Source organism: Lithobates pipiens, unplaced genomic scaffold, assembly GCF_037356315.1.
Source record: "Lithobates pipiens isolate NorthernLeopardFrog02 unplaced genomic scaffold, aLitPip1_a1.2 Scaffold_25, whole genome shotgun sequence".
Taxonomy (NCBI): Eukaryota; Metazoa; Chordata; class Amphibia; order Anura; family Ranidae; genus Lithobates; species Lithobates pipiens.
The window spans coordinates 29,216,903-29,234,484 of record NW_027507787.1 but is presented as its reverse complement, the minus strand read 5'-3'; the positions used below and the strand labels follow the sequence as shown (position 1 = coordinate 29,234,484).

General features: G+C 42.0%; 1 protein-coding gene across 3 annotated transcripts in view; it reads right to left on the bottom strand.

The window, feature by feature from the left end:
- The window catches only part of KIF20B (kinesin family member 20B), a 171,720-nt gene that overhangs the window by 115,834 nt on the left and 38,304 nt on the right, over positions 1 to 17,582 (bottom strand). For all 3 annotated transcript variants that reach the window (XM_077454201.1, XM_077454199.1, XM_077454200.1), the window contains exons 6-12: positions 14,865 to 15,049; positions 11,787 to 11,862; positions 10,855 to 11,088; positions 10,489 to 10,600; positions 9,866 to 9,937; positions 5,612 to 5,758; positions 2,572 to 2,734 (exon numbers count right to left, since the gene is read on the bottom strand). In XM_077454201.1, coding sequence (XP_077310327.1) covers positions 2,572 to 2,734; positions 5,612 to 5,758; positions 9,866 to 9,937; positions 10,489 to 10,600; positions 10,855 to 11,088; positions 11,787 to 11,862; positions 14,865 to 15,049 — 989 coding nt within the window. The remainder of the gene's footprint in view (positions 1 to 2,571; positions 2,735 to 5,611; positions 5,759 to 9,865; positions 9,938 to 10,488; positions 10,601 to 10,854; positions 11,089 to 11,786; positions 11,863 to 14,864; positions 15,050 to 17,582) is intronic.

Genomic DNA, 17,582 nt, shown 5'->3' with positions numbered 1-17,582 from the left:
CATAACACTACACTGCCCCCTAGTGGCTAACTCCTTCGCTGCCAGTGTCATTTACACAGGAATCAATGCATTTAAATAGCATTGATTTCTGTATATCCGACAATGGTCCCAAAAATGTCCGATGTGTCCGCCATATGTCGCAGTCACAAACAAAAAAAATAAATAAAAATTATTAAAACAAAAATGCTATAAGACTATCCCCTATTTTGTAAACGCTATAACTTTTGTGCAAACCAATCAATAATCGCTAATTGCAAAAATATGTAGAAGAATACGTATCGGCCTAAAATGAGGGGAGAAAATTTTTTTTTTTTTTTTTTTTATATATTTTTTGGGGATATTTATAATAGCAAAAAAAGTTTAAAATATTGCATTTTTTTCAAAATTGCCACTCTATTTTTGTTTATAGCGCAAAAAATAGAAACCGCAGAGGTGATCAAAAACCACCAAAAGAAAGCTCTATTTGTGTGAAAAAAAGGACGCCAATTTTGTTTGAGAGTCACGTCGCATGACCGCGCGTCAGTTAAAGCGACAGTGCCAAATCGCAAAAAGGGGCCTGGTCCTTTGGCTGCAAATTGGTCCGGGGCTTAAGTGGTAAAAAAAAAAAAAGGAAAAAAAAAATCTCCATTTGGAAAAATTTTTTTTTTACTCATCTCTAAATGGCTGTTGCTAGGGGGTCCCTCGTAGTCTGCCTCCTTCAGTGCCAGGGCTCGTGACATCACTTCCCACAGTGCAGGAAGGGCTCAGCTCTGCCCTCTTGTCAATCATCTGGGACACATGGCAGGTCCGAGATGATTGCGCAGTCAATCACGGCGGCGCTCGTGCATGCAGTGGGTTCGTTCCCAGCTGTGAAGCCACAGCCAGGCACCGAACTGAGGAGGAGATAAGCAGGGCTTCGATCCCCCGCATCGCTGGACCAAGCAGGCTTAACGGTAATATTGCTTTTAATGTATTTTTTGCATAAATAAGTTTTGATAAACATTTGCACAAATATTGCAGGGTCTAAAAAAATAAAAATAAATAAAACCCCACAAAAACAAACAAACAAACACAGTAGCACCTCCCCCCCCCCCCCCCGTCAAATTGGTTTATAGTTTTGAGTAAAATAAAGGCGACCAAATCTGAATTTTACAAAGATTTTGCTACATATTCAATGGGTAACTAAATTACTTCAATTGGAAAGGGTCAAATAAAAATTCAAATACAATATCGCACTATATAAGCATCAAATAGACAGTCAAAGTCAAAAATGTCATAATTGAAAAGAAAGAGAAAGGTAGATTGTTGAGGAGCACATCAGTTTTTGTAGCAAAGCAATATACTCAATCCCAAAAGAGGGATGGGACCTCTTTGTCCCATGATGTACTCCAAGAAAAGGATTTTACAGGTAAGCTGTAATAAAAATCCTATTTTCTTTATCGTACATTATGAGACACAGAGCCTTAATTACTTAATGGGACAACCCATAGCAAATGCTACCTGAGGGGAGGGAGAAACAGCCCACAGGGTATCCACAGACTTGAGGATTTATACTGCTGCCTGCAGTACACTGCGCTCAAAGGCTCATACCTCCTTACATCCACCTGATTATATCTTGTGAATGTATGCACTGAAGGGCGCAACACCACTCTTTCTTGTACAGAGCCATATTTGATTTGTCATAGGGACAGAGTAGCCAATTCCAAAACCCTCCTTGCTGAGAATATAGCAACCAAAAATACCAACTTCCTTGTCAGAAGGACTAGGGGAATATGTTGTATTGGTTCAAATGGCTGTTTTTGTAACAGACAAAACTAATTTCAAGGGAGTTTTGACGGGCACAATAAGTCACATCACCCCCTGTATAAAACCCCGGACTACAGAATGAGTAGCAAGAGGTCCTTTGAAATAAGACCAATAAAGCTGAGACTTGGCCTTTAATAGTACTCAAGGCCAACTTCATTTCTACCCGTAATTGTAGAAAGGCAAGAATTCTGCCTAGGATATATCTATATACATATTAACCACTGCAATTTTTTACACAACTGTACCTTGATCTGACACCCACAGAATCTGCCGATTTACATCCAGAGCCAAAGTCTTAACTTTCCTGCCCGTGCCTGCACATTAGTTATAGTAAATGGAGCTGCAATTTAGTGCCTTGAAAAAGTATTCAAAGCAGTAGTAAAATCCGCTTGGTCACATGCACCTACAGGTAAAGATTACCTGTAGGTACAAAAAAAAAAAAAAAATAATATCTCCTAAACATGCCGGTGAGGTCACAGGAACATGCGCAGTCAATCTAGAGCACTGCACCACAATTGCGACTCTCATGCGCCAATTACTTCATCACGGCTTGGCCATTTAGATGGAGCTAGCAAACCCAAAAGGAAAACCGAGTAGATAGAAGCCCAGGGAGCTGTGACAGTGAAGGGCCCGGTATTTTTTTTGTTGGTTTTGTTTATGACTTCACTACCACTTTAAACGTGTACTTAGCCTTTAATATTCCAACATCATGCACTAAAGAAAACCATCCCCCCCCCCCTTTTTAATTATGAAGCTTACAGACATTAGTTTCTGCATTGTACATACCTTTTGGGCAACAGCAGAGAATTTGAGCACATTAAGCGTCTCATCATAGGCAGAGGCGGACTGGCCGATGTTCACAATCATGCATACTTTCCCTTTGCCACTAAAAAAGCTCTGAAGGTAGTGCGTCAGCTTGCTTTCCCGGAAAGGCACGTGCTGCTGGATTCTAAATAAAAAAAATAAAATTAAAAAAAATTGACAACACAAAGTTCAGCACAGGTGAGCAATCTAACCATATTTACAGTAAAGAAAATAAAATCAAGCAAAAAAACACATTGCAACAAACCAGTCCTTAAAATATGCTGGCTGCATTAGTCTTTCTGGGCTTTTTTTTTTTTTACTTGGCAGTATTGACTGTAGCACTTTCTGTGCAAGGAAGACAACACTTATTCACAAACTGTATCAATGAAGCAGCAGTATTGTCACCCTAGGACAGACGTGTGTGAGGACTATAAAACACCTCTCATGTGTAAGGTGCTTTACAGTTCATGCAGGATACCCAAACTGCCATAACATTGCCAAGTGCACAAGATAGCACTAGATTTCTGGCAGAAGAGATATTTACTTGTACTTCGCAAAAAGAAAATGCTTTTGTATATTTAACAGACCAAAAAAAAAAAAAGAGAGAGAACTGTTAGGGTTTACATTAACAAGTAGGATACATAAAGTGACAAAAAGGTAAGTGCTTCTGGGCACTAACTTGTACCTGCTGCTTTATAAGTTTGCTTTAAAGTATATATCTATATCTATATCAGGGAAGGAACCTAGGAGTTTCCTTTGACAACCTGTTTTAGATGAAAAGCCTTGTACACACCACTTTTTTTTTTCGTTCAACCCAGTGGGCTGAACGAAAAAAGAAAAAAAAAAAAAAAAAAAAAAAAAAAAACAGCTCAGGTCAGAGCCACTGTACTAACAAACAATCTGATGTTAGTACAGTGATCTCCCCTGCTGTTCTATTTTGTTCTACCAGAACACTCCAGCCAATAGGGAGACCTTTTTTGGTCATGCCTCTTTCCACAGAAGAACGGGCAGCTTCTGTCGGACCAGCTGCAGTACACACGGGCCGAATGCCGTCCGACATTCCGCCTGTGTATACAGAGCTTAAGCATCAGGGCTGGAATCCGGAATTTGACTGCACTAACCAGTTACTGAGGTATAATGGGCATGAAAGACAGGAGCTAAAAAAGTCTTGACCACATACATGTACCAAGTAAGCGACCCACTAAAAGTGAAGTCTGGATCGGAATACCAGCTCCAGAGCAGGTGGCTTTAAAGAAGAGCTATAGGCATTACCCAGCACAAAGCCTTTCTACCACTGATTGTCTCAGAGATTGAAAATCTGTGGGGTGATCTGAAGAGGGCTGTGCAAACCGGATTCAGGGCTGGGCCATTTCAAAACTTTAATCTTCTTCTGGTGAAGCCATTCCTTTGTAGGATTTGGATGTATGCTTTGGGTCGTTGTCATGCTGAAAGATGAATTTCCTCTTTGTGTTCAGCTTTCTAGCAGAAGCCTGAAGGTTTTGTGCCAATATTGACTGGTATTTGGAACTGTTTATAACTCCCTCTACTTCGACTAAGGCCCCTGTTCCAACTGAAGAAAAACAGCCCCAAAGCACAATGCTGCCACCACCATGCTTCACCGTGGGTATGGTGTGCTTTTGGTGATGTGCAGTGTTTTTGCACCAAACATATCTTTTGGAATTATGGCCAAAAAGTTCAACCTTGGTTTCATGACACATTTTCGCACATGCTTTCGGAAGACTTCAGATGTTTTTTATTTATTTATTTTGCAAAAAACAAAATTAACGGGGCTTGGAAGTTTTTATTCGTAAGAAAAGGCTTGTGTCTTGCCACTCTACTCCATAACCCAGACATATGAAGAATATGGGAGATTGGCGTCACATGTACCATAAGGCCAGTACTTGCCAGCCATTCCTGCAGTTCCTTTAATGTTGCTGTAGGCCTCTTGGCAGCCTCCCTGACCAGTTTTCTTCTTGTCTTTTCATCAATTTTGAAAGGACGTCCAGTTCTTGGTAATGTCACACTTGTGCCATATTGTCTCCACTTGATGAGGACTGTCTTCACTGTGTTCCATGGTATATCTAATGCCTTGGCAATCCTTTTGTACCCTTGTCAGGAAAGGCCTACTAGAACAGCTGAACTTTATTTGGGATTAATCAGAGGCACTTTAAAATGATGGCAGGTGTGTACTGATTCCCATTTAACAAGAGTTTCAATATAATTGCTTAATTCTGAACACAGCTACATCCCCAGTTATAAGAGGGTGTGCACACTTATGCAACTGCATTATTTCCATTTTTTATTTTTACTCCCATCCCAGTTTAGGAGATCACATTAAATAAAAAATAAAAAGTGGAAAAAGTTCTGAAATGATTTATCTTGGTCTCTTTTTCCCCACATCAAAAGAAACCTGATATTTTAAACCGGGGTGTGTATACTTTTTATAAATATATATATATATATATATATATATATATATATATATATATATATACATACATACATACATATATATATATATATATATATATATATATATATATATATATATATATATAAATAAATATATATATATAAATTTCCCCACTGACACAACTGTCACTACTGGCTGCTAAACAGTTAACATTTCTCCATTGATTATATGCTCTGCTTCAAGGATTAAAGTAAACAAAGGAGTTCTGGAGATGAAAAAGGAGGTTGGTTCTGTTGGCCAGCAGTGGAGAACTTATGTGGTTGACAACAGTGCTTGGTGTTTTAGTGCAGCAGTCAGCAGGTAAACACACAACAGAAATTTAGGAGCACATTGCACGTTTGTCAGACTCATCACGCATTGTGTTCTCAAACTGTTATTGAAAGAGATAAAGCACAAGGAAAATGTGCATGTCTTGCAGACCTGTACTTAAGAAAATAAAGCAATCAATTTAAATAAAAAGCAACACACACACACAAATAATATTTACAACTGAGGGATCAATTGCGAAATCGGGGGGGGGGGGGGGGGGGCGGGGGATTGTGAACCTACTTTGACTGCTGGCTGGTCTTCAATGCATTTATACATTTGCCAAGAATCAGTAATGAAGTGTTTATGTTCCCACTCTCTTTTAGCCTTTCACCTTCGTTTTGAGTTTTTGTGCATCGTTCCGAACCTGCCAGATCACACAATGCCAATCTATAAATGCATAAGAAAATAATTAAATAAAAAAGTTTAATTTTGTGAAAGTCAGACTTCATTTAATATACATTTGTTTCTTAAGATTTACAAATGGACAATCTGCCACATTGCAGCTGTATATTTAAACATGTAAGCCAAAATTAATTGAGAGAGATTCCAGAGTCCTCCCGATTAGAGGTATTTGGGTACAACCATTAGAAGAAAAAAAAAAAAAAAAAAAGTCAGGAAATATTTAAGTTTCTTTTGTTAAAGTTAATTTTAGTTGAACTGTTTCACGGCCAAAGGTCTAAACACCCAAATCCAAATTTTGCAACTGACAGGTGATCGTAAGGCTCGGTTTACACAGGGGCGACTTGTCCAGGCGACTTAGCCGCCTGACAAGTCGCTCTCCGTTCTGTACAATGGAACCGTTCTAATAAGAGCGACTCAAGTCGCTCCGACTTAGAAAAAAGGTTCCTGTACTACTTCAGGCGATTTGCATTGACTTCTATACAGAAGTCGTTTTGCAAGTCACCGCTGATCGTGTACAGGTCACGGCGCTGCAAGTCGTGCCGCCCCTGTGTGAACCGAGCCTTAGGGTCCATTCACACGGGCAACTTTGGATCCGATTTCAAGTCGCGCTACATGAAAATAAATAAATCAACGTAAGTGAATGGATCAGTCTTAATTCACACTACTGCAGTCGCTCCGACTTCAGAAAAGGTTCCTGTACTACTTCAGTCCGACTTGTACCCATAGAATTCAATGGAAGTTGCTTCAAAGTCGGATCTCCATCTATATTGAAGCGACTTTACAGGAAAAGTCGCCTCTCTAATAAAGGCATGGGTTCCCCTCCAGGGGAAAACCAGGCCCTTAGGTCTGGTATGGATTTTAAGGGAAACCCACCCTACACCGAAAAAAAAAAAAAAAAAAAAAAAAAAACACACAGCATGGGGATCCCCCACAACCCATACCAGACCCCTATCCGAGCATGCAGCACGACTGGTCAGGAAAGGGGGTGGGGACGAGCGAGCACCCCCCCCCCCCGAACCGTACCAGGCTGCATGCCCTCAACATGGGGCCCCGCCCCCTGTCCGCAGACCTCGACAACCAACAGCCAGGGTTGTCAGGAAGAGGCCCTTGTCCTCATCAATATGGGGACAAGGTGTTTTGGGGTGGGGGGGCAGCAGGGCGTCCCCCTTTCCCAAGGCATCCACCCCCCCACCCATGTTGACAGCATGTGGCCTGGTACGGTTCGGGGGGGGGGGGGGCTTGCTCGTCCCCACCAACTTTCCTGACCCGCCGGCGTGCTCGGATAAGGGTCTGGTATGGATTTTGGGGGGACCCCATGCAGTTTTTCGGCATAGGGGGTTCCCCTTAAAATCCATACCAGACTTAAGGGCCTAGTATGCTCTTGGAGGGGAACCCATGCCGGTTTTTATTTAAAATCTGGCATGGAGTTACTCCTCAAGAGCTGATTATTCTGTGATTGGCCACAGCCAAAGTCGCCTGGCGGCAACTTGAAGTCATTGTGTAAGTGGCCCCAAGTCGCGTTGACGTGGCCCCAAGTCGCGCTGTGATTCATACTCAAGTGGTGTCCAAGATGCCTCTCAAAGTCACGCTGCAAGTTGTGTTGCCCCTGTGTGAATGGACTCTAAACTACACCTATCGTAATTGCTTAGTGTATCCAGGTGGATTATACCTGGTTTCTCCAGGTGAGACTGGGCTTTCATTTGGTGGTGAATATTAAAAGGATATCTCCCGATTTTAATCGATTATAAAAAATAAAAAAAAATTATAAAAAGAAAAATTAAAAATGTAGCTGTATATTTCCAGCCATTACTATGACCAGTCACCAAAAAAAAAAAAAAAAAAAAAATCTGCAACATAAACAAACATTCTCCTACCCCTATTGCAGAAATACCACATGTGTGCATTGCTTTTGTACCCATAAGTAGTGAGTAAAACAAAAAAAATAAAAAACCCCCACACACACACACACACCACCACAGAATGCAATGAATGCCTTTCAAATCTCAAACACATTTTATTCAAAAATTAGAAATGTATTATTTTAAAAGAGGAAAAAAAATAAAAAATAAAAAGTGATTTTGAAAATGACAGCATCAAAATATTTTCAAAAAGTTGTGACAGGGCAACAAAAAGCTGGCAAAGTAAGCGGTACTAACAAGGAAGAGCTGGAAGAATATTTTGCAACAGGTCAGTAAGACCCTTTTCACTCTGGGGTGCTTTGCAGGCGCTAGAACGCTAAAAATAGCGCCTGAAAAGAGCCCTGAAAGAGCCGCTGCTGTCTCTCCAGTGTAAAAGCCCTGAGGGTTTTCACACTGGAGCGCTGCGCTGGTAGGACGCTTAAAAAAAAAAAAAAAAAAAAAAAAAAAGTCCTGCTAGCAGCATCTTTGGAGCAGTGTATACACCGCTCCTAAATCACTCCTGCCCATTGAAATGGGGCAGTGCGACTATACCGTCGACATAGCACAGCTGCAGCAGCGCTTTGCAGTAGTTTCAACCCTTCTTCGGCCACTAGTGGGGAGGTAAAAGCGCCCCGCTACCGGGCGAATATCGCCACTAAAAAAAGCAGCGTTTTACCGCTGATTCACCCACTACCTCAGTGTGAAAGGGGTCTAACATGATTGGGTATAAAAAGGGCATTTTAGATAGTCGGAATGTGTCACAGAAGTAAAGATCGGCAGAGAGAGGTTCATCAATTTGAAATACTGCATCTAAAATTTTTACCTCAGTTTTGTACCTCAGCGTAAAATTGCAAAGATTTTAAATAGATCATCATCATCTACTGTTCATAATGTCACCAAAAGAGTCAGTGAATCTGGATAAATCTGTGCGCAAGGGACAGGGCTGAAACTCAATACTGGATGCCCGTGATCTTCAGGCCCTCAGGCAGAACGGGCATGATTCTGTGATGGACATAACTGCATGGGCTCAGGAACACTTCCAAAAATCACTGATTACAGTTTGCAGTGCCATCCAAAAACACAAGTTAAATCTCCATCGTGCAAAAAAGCCATATCTGAACATGATCCAGAAATTTTAAATTTTTAGCAATATCGGGCACAGTGTCCCCCCGAAATAAGGACAGAGGGACCTTCCAGCTTATCAGCATTGGTGCATATGGAATGGGCAGTTTGAACATCCGGAAAAGCACCATCAATGCTGAAAGATGTATCCAGTTGTTGGAGCAGCATATGCTCCCCATCCAGATGTCTTTTTCAGGGAAGGTCTTTTATAATTCAGCAGGACAATGCTAAACATACTGCATCTATGACAACAGCAAGGCTTTGTAGTGGGAGAGAGTCTAGGACTGGGTGCTTAACCGGGCTGCCTGCAGTGTAGACCTTTCACCAGCTAGAACTATTTAGCGCATCCTAAAACAAAAAATACAACAAAGACGCCCCAGGACTGTTGAGCAGTTACAATCCTGTAGCAGGCAAGAATGGGACATTTCTCTTCCAAAACTCCAGTAACTGGTCTTCTAAGTTGCCTGGTGTTTACAGAGTGTTAAAAAATAAAGAGCGGATGCTACAGTGGTAAACATGGCCCTGTCCCAACTTTGAGATATGTTGCTGCTATCAATTTCAAAAATATTTCTTTTTTTTCTTCTTCTAATGGAAGTGGTGCGGGTTTTATTTTATACTTCATTTTTACACTGTCTTTAAAAAAAAATAATTTGGGTCACTTATTACAATGAATGTAAACATCCCTTGTAATAGAAAAAAAACCATGAGAGGACCTCTTAAATGTAAGATCTGGGGTTAAAAAGACTTCAGATCTCATTTAGACTTAAATGCAATAAAAAAAATAAAAAATAAAATAAAATAAAAAAGTTCCCCCTTTAAGAGCATTGGGCGGAACAGACATTTGACGTCGCTTCCGTCATTCAAGGTTATGGAGCAGAGTGGGGGCCATCTTTCCATCACTCGGCATCCGGTCTCACAGGGGAGAGGACCCAATGGAGCAGTCGGTAGCAGCGGCTCCAGTAAGCAGCGCAGAAGACCGTGGAGGCACCTCTCTGCCACTGATAAAAGTGATCTGCGGCAGAGACCACTCATTTTGTGCTGTGAGCTTTACTTTTTTTGTCTCTATACTTACTCACTGACTCTGACCACTCGTGGAACTTCCACGTCTTCAATTTTTAATAGGCGAACCGTAAATATACTGTGACTGAAAAAAAAAAAAATAGAAAAAAAAGAATTGAGAATTAAGGCATCTCCTTTTACTTCTGAAACCATATGCAAGGAAGACAATGACAAAAACAGAAAAGCCTGTGGATAATAGAGAATGAAATGTAATGACAACCAGTAGCCCCTAGAAATGTGTCAGAACATTAAAAAGGAAGTTGCAATTTGTTTTTAGTTTGTCCTGGTGACCACTGACAGCAAGGCAGATTTCAATGAAAAAGAAGAGGAAGGAGGACGGAGATCTTCAAATGACAACTGTCTAAGATGGGAAATACCATGTTGTGTCTCAAGGAAGACAGCCAAGGTAAATCTCACCACTAGAACACAGTGCAAAAAATATAAAAAAAAACACAAGGATTATAAAACTTTCCTTTTTCTAACCAAAAACCACGCACACAAATCAAGGACTCTAATACTCAGACATTGTGGCCACCATATCTAAATGGGACCCTGAAGGTCAACAACATTTGAATACGATAACCCAAGTGTCAGTATACCCAAAAACAGAATAGACAATGTTTAGAAGCGGCCTACCTTCTGCTTGATGAACTATTTAGCTTAGTAAAAGCAATACTTTGGAATTTTTTCCCCAAAGCCAGAATTCTGCATGCCTCTTTTGCATTGGAAACCTGTATCCACTGGAGATCTGCAGAAAACGTTTCAATTAAAATTCCAACAGGACAGTCATATAAACATTACTGTATTTGTATACATATTACACACATTATTGCTTCAAATAAAGAAGCAATTTTCCAAGTACATTTTTGCAAGTACAACTTTATATTTGGTCACATATTACCAGAATGTATGTTAGAACTATAGATTACCTCCCCCACTATTTTGAACAGATATTTCAAATGTCCATGGCTGGGGTTTACATATGCTAGGAGACCTGCTTACCTTTAACAAAAGAGAACCCTTTAAGGTCTTGAGCAAGCTTTAGAGTTTTCCGTTTATAAAATTTGTCACCCGATACAGGATCCAAAAGGTCATAAATGCACTCGTTATAAATTTCACAGAATGAAACCCAAACGGAAAACTTTGTTGCCTCATCCACATCCAGGCTGAAACCTTCAGATTCTCTTAACCGTTCTTCAAACTCAGATAGATTACGGGAGGAGAGTCCTCCGATGCCTATAGGGAAATTTAAAACAAAATCACTCCAAAAAGATGCCAAAAGCATCCGTTGCAACAAAAACAACTCCACTAAAATAGACCACAGTAACCCAAAAAACGCAAGAAAACAAACAGAGTTCTGGCACACAAAAAAACTAAACCTGGCCAGTTTAAAGCACCCAAACTCCAGATTTCAGGGCAGTTAAAAAAAAAAAAGAAAAAAAAAACCCCCACCATACATGGATAGCAAAAATAAGGAAACCGGTTACTATAAGCAAACATCCATACTCCTTCCTTATGAGGATCGAAGGGACACAGTTGTCTCTGCGATAGGAACAGTCAAACAAACCTTGTCAAAGTTCTAGCCCTTCACTACACTTCCAACAATGGCTTTTTGTCTGCGTACCCATTGGTGACATTTTCCCTCACCTTCCTATCCCGAGATGTAAAAAACAAAAAAAACAAATGATAACTATGTTTGTTTGGGGGCGCTGGGATATGAAGGGAGGTAGGCACTGATATAGGAGAAGTAGGGCCAAATATCTTCATAATATATACTATGACTAGCATATTCCTGCCATTAGAGATATTCAGAAATGCCCCCAACACAAGATGTGCAGAAAACCATTTAAAAAGTCGTGGTGCTGCACTGTGCAAATGAGCTAAAAACTGCGAACAAAATTTACTTTCCCAATATATAAAACTGGATACATTACCGTCATCAGTGAGCAGGTCTGTAGTGTCTGCAGAGGTAGCGCTATTGTTGCTCCTAATGCTACAATGAGGATCAACCTAATAAGAGTATAGTTTAGATGTAAGAAACCCATCAATAGAATATACAAAACACAGAATACAAAATTCTCGAAAGTCTCTTTCATAGCCGTTGAGGCACACCGCAATTCAGATTGTCAACCCTGAAGGTGGCAGTACAATTGAAAAACAGTAAAATTGTAAACCAGCCCAAGTATAACCCTTCTGCTCAGCAAGTTTTTTTGCTAGTCTTAGGCCGGGTTCACAGTGGTACGACACGACAATCGTACCACTTTGGATCCGACTTTGCCTTGCGACTTGAAGTTCAACATGCATCCGACTCCAATGAACAGGGATCAGACTTTGACTTTAGGGGGAACTCCACGCACAATGGAAAAAATAAAAAAATAAAAAAACCACCCCCACACGGCATGGTTCCCCCTCCAAGAGCATACCAGGCGAACCCCCACTCCGAAAATATGGCGTTGGAATTTCCCCCAAAAATCCATACCAGACCCTTATCCGAGCACACAGCCCAGCAGGTCAGGAAAGGGGGAGGGGATGAGCGACCGACCCCCCCACCCCGAACCATACCAGGCCGCATGCCCTCAACATTGGGATGGGGGTTGGGGGGCAGGGAGGCCTCTCCAGCTTGCTTGCCTCCCCCGCTGACATCTACCTCTGCGGTTCTTCTCCCTTTGTCCACTGTCTTCTGCCGGGTCTCCTCCGCTATCTTCTCGCTCTTTTGCCCCTCTGTTGTTCTTCTGATGTGACTCAAAGCTCACTCTCACTCTAATGCCGGGTGCGCCACTACTTATACTGGGGTTAGCAGAGATGAGTGAGTTGGCAGTTTCCGCTGTATGCTATGAAAGTCTGCACCCCTGTGCCTTTATATGCTGCCCTGTGTTTGAGGAGAAGTGATTTCAGTCTCTGGATTGGCATTCACCCTGAGCTAGTGTGATTGCTGGGTGAAGGGAGGAGTGTACAGATGGGAGGGGTGTGCTATGATGTCAGGACTCTGCCTCCCGAAGTCTTGCCCCCCTAGACACACCCACGGACTGGAGTTTTTCAGTGGGCTGTGACAATCACAGGGATAAGAAAATGCAGGTACAACTAACGTGCTTTTGATTTGTAAATAAAAGGCTAAGACATGGTGCATGTCTTCTGTAATTGTTGAACATGAGGTTTACAACCACTTTAAACTTGGCTGATAATTTAGCTTTCTGTTGCCTGACAACTGTGTTAGGCATATGTGTAAGTATTTCTTGGAGTACAATAAAAGACACAAGAAATTCAGATACAGTCTGGTCACCCTGTCGCATACAGGAGGATTGGATATATACCCCTTATACCTAGCATGCCTTGCTTTACAGCATGCAGTACCAAAACTGTACAGGACACAAGACTTGTGTTCCTAAATGGGGGGGGATGCTTTTGCTGCCATCATCAACAAGCAAACAGCCTCACACAGATTTAATCCCACAGTTGCCAGGGAGGGAGCCGAGCAGGAGGATCACAATTAAACCCTCAATGACTGGGCACTTTTACTGTGTAACTACTACTTGAAAGTAGGGCATTACAGTAAAAGTGACCAGCCACTGAGGGGTTGTGATCCTCCTTCTCAGCTCTCTCGCTGGCAGATGTGGGGTTAAATCTGTGTGAGGCTGTTTGTCTCTGTTGATAATGAGGCAGTGAAAGCATGTCTCAACCTCCTCTTTTAGCAGAGATAAGCACAGATAAGTGTCTACTATGTACCATTCCCACCATTTGTTGGCTTCCTCCCGCTATAAAAATTCTGCAACCCCTTTGCCTCAAATGCTGCCTAGTGTTTGAGGAGAATTGATTTCACTTCATTTTGATAGCTATCTGTGCGGATGGTTGCAGGACACACGCCCCTTCTCTCACGCACAAGTCTAATTAGTCTGTCAGTTACAGGAGAGGAGGTGTGGCGACACAAATTTTTTTGTGTCGGGTTTTTCACTATAGGAAAGCAGAGAGGATTTTTAGATGATTGGCTGCTCCTTGTTTTGGCCAGACTGAGGGCAGATAGCTTCTGCTGCTTTGCTGTGAGGTAGACTGGCAAGTTTAAGGTTTCAGATTTACAACCACGTTAATCCTTCAAAGAAGGACCGAAGGTCAGTTTTCTGAAATTAATCTCTGTGAAAGTGACAGTGCTATAAACAAAGATTTCAAAAGGGTAAATTACATAAATAGCTCAAGCTGTAAGAACATAGCTGGCATCAAACGATGACTTGAACTACAATCATTTGTAGCTTTAGATAAGGTATCACCTGTATAAAAATAACAGCACAGAATAATGAGCAACACAAACAAGGACATATATCTTAAAGGTAAATTGATTTCTGCATTAAATAGGACAAGACTCCCATCAACCCACTTGTAAGGGACAATGCTTTAAGTTTTCCTGGATGGTGGAGTTAGCAGAAAGCTCTATCACCTTCCAGAAGAGTCAGATCTTTCACAGTGGGCCACGGCTGCAAGTTTTTAAGGCTCCAGCAGGTATTTGAGGCACATTAAAGCCCCATACACATGGGCGAATGTCATGAGACAGCCAGGGGAAAAAAATAAATAAAAAGAAGAAAAACCCAGGCGGTCATTTGGCCCGTGTGTACGTTGGTCTGTTCAGCCGGCTTCTGCCAAACGTACATGCTAGAAACCCAGCAGCCGACCAACTCAGCCAATGGCAGAGAGCGCTGATCAGAGTGTAAAAACACAACAGCTCAGCAGAGGAGAAAATTTGCTGAACTAATTTGCCTGGTTAAGACAGCACCTCTGATCGAAGCAGTCAGTTTTTTATTCCCGTGAAAATTAGAAGAAAAAAAAAAAAATAAAAATAAAAAAACACACCCCTAGTGTGGCTTAAGTCGACTTAAATTATCAAAATGTACAGTATTTACAAGATTTATACTGAAAACTTTTTTTTTGGTTCAAGGAGTTAGAGGTGAAAGGTCACATGAAGGCTAAAAGATAGCCAAGCCCTGGATTAAAAGGGAATGTACCACATCAGCCATCGTACAATATACCTCTTTTGTGTGACGGAGTACACTATTTTTGAATGCAACTTCTGTTTTTATCTGCTCTTTGGTCAGCCTTATATAGTCTCTGCATCTGTGAGGTTTTATGTCCATCTTGGAATAGACTTTTCCTTCAATAGTATTAAAAAGCATTTCCATTGATCTTGGTAGGATGCCTACATCACATTTTGTACCTGAAATAAAAAATAATAATAATAATAAATACTACAAAAGTGTTACAAAGCAACAAACAAAAAAACCATGACCTGAATAACGGGATTTCTTTTCTACTCACCATAAAATCCCTTTCTCCGAGTTCATTGACTGACACAGCACTTCCATTCTTCACTTTAGGATTATTATATCACCATCAAGAGTAGGATTAAGCAGAAAAAAAAGAGAACAAAGCACCGCACCGCCTGGAGGCAGTCCTTACTGGTAGTAACCTCCTACAGGCAGCTCAGTTTGTTACAAAAGCAGTACAAACACAAAACAGGAGGGGTGGGTGCTGTGTCCATCAATGAACTCAGAAAAGGGATTTTACAGTGAGTAGAAGAAAAAAAAAAAAAAAAAAAAAAAAAAAATCCAGTTTTCACTTTCGTTCATTGACGGACAGAGCACTTCCATTCTTGATCTTAGGGATATCTCAAAGCAGTGCCACAATGAGGGGTGGGAACACAAAAAAATAACCTCCACCAAAACCTCCACCCATAAGGGTAGGCAAAACCTCAGACAGCTGCCTGAAAATCTTTGCAGGCCGAAACATGCATCCGAAGATGCCGAAATAGCCACCCTGTAAAACTTTGTGAAAGTGTGCACGGACAACCAGGTAGCCGCCTTACACACTTGAGAAACAGGCGCCTGATGTCGAAAGGCCCAGGAAGCACTAATGCACCATAATGGGAAAGGGGGGCACTAATGGCATAAGCCTGAACAATAGTCTGTCTGATCCAACGAGAAATAGTGACTGAAGAGGCCGCCAGACCCTTCCTCAGGCCATCCACATTTACAAACAGCAAATCTGACTTCTGAAAGGGAGCCGTAACCGACAGATACACACAGAGAGCACAAACCACATCCAAAGAGTGAAAGGCAACCTCCTTGGGGTGAAACAGTTGAGGACACAAGGAAGGAAAATGTCCTCGTTTAGATGAAATTCAGATACCACCTTAGGAAGAAACGAGGGATATGGACGCAGCACTACCTTACCCTTTGGAGAACCAAATAGGGAGAATTACACGACAAGGCCGCCAGCTCAAAAACTCGCTGAGCGGATGTAATAGCCACTAGAAGAAAGACAACCTTTTGAGAGCGTGTGAGCAAGGGGGATCTCCCTAATGTTCTCAAACGGTGGCTTCTGAAGTACTGAGAGCACCAGGTTTAGATCCCACGGAAACAGTGGCAAGCTTAAAATGGGGGGAGCCACATGCCAAACCCATTGAACAAAAGTACGCAGCCAACTGCCGATGAAAAAAATAAAAATAGGAGGATAGCCAGAGCCGATATTTGCCCCTTGATAGTGCTCAAAGCCAGCTTCAAAGCCAGATCAACCCCCCGCTGCAGGAACGCAAGGATCTTAGATACGAAATAGGACCGCGGATGTAAGATGTGAGATGCAAGCCTTCCAGGTGCAATAAATCCTCCGTAAAGTGTACTTATGCGCCTTTAACATAGTGGGAATCACAGAAACCAGCAACCCCCGGTCTCTCAGCCCCTGGCTTTCAAATAACCAGGCTGTCAAAGCCAGAGACGGTAAAGCAGGGTGGAATATCGGTCCCTGGGACAGGAGGTCCTCCTGCATTGGCAGCTGCCAAGGGGTGTCTGCCACCATCCGTACCACCTCGGCGTGCCATGGACCCCCGAGGCCAATCTGGCGTGATTACAATAACCAGTATCCTCTCAGCCTCTACCCTGCGCAGACGAGGGAGTAGCTTGAGAGAAGGGAAGGCATAAATGAGCCGATAATGTCTCCACAGAGCCACCAGCACGTCTGAAGCATCCGCCAAGGCATCCTTTGTTTTGGTCACAAATCTCTGCACCTTCCAATTGAGACAGGAGCCCAGAATATCCACATCCGTCATGCCCCACAGCCACGGTGACACTGTGATCCAGTCATCAGATGCCTGGTCATGTGAAGCATACAGCCCATCAGCCGCCCCGGTCCAGGATGGGGCTCGTCGCAGCATGGAGCTCAGGTCTGCGCGGGCTTGGTGGCCAGGCTTGGGAGACTACCAGGATCTATGATATCCAGCTCAGCAGTTGATTGCAGATGAAGAGCAAAACAAACAAAAAAAAAAAAATTTTTTTTTTTTAAAAAAATAAATAAAAATAGGAACCAAAGGAACCAGGTCCTTCTAGACTAAGCATAAAAAAAAAAAAAAAAAAATAAGGGGAAGGGAAGAAGAGCTGCCTGTAGCAGAGCAGTTGGTTGAAGGTGGTAATATAACCCCAAGTTCAAGAATGGAAGTGTTGTGCCCGTCAATGAACAAAAGAGAAAATTACGGACATAGCCCACTTTCCTCTATGGACAGGCGGATTCAATTGGTAGAGCAGCACCAGTAAGGTTGGGGGGGGGGGGGGGGGGGGCCTGTACCAAAACTCAGTGAAAGTTTTTAGGAGGGCATTTGTCAGGGAAGCAATGAAGTACAGTGGGGATCGAAAGTTTGGGCACACCAGGTAAAAATGTGTATTAATGTGCATAACGAAGCCAAGGAAAGATGGAAAAAT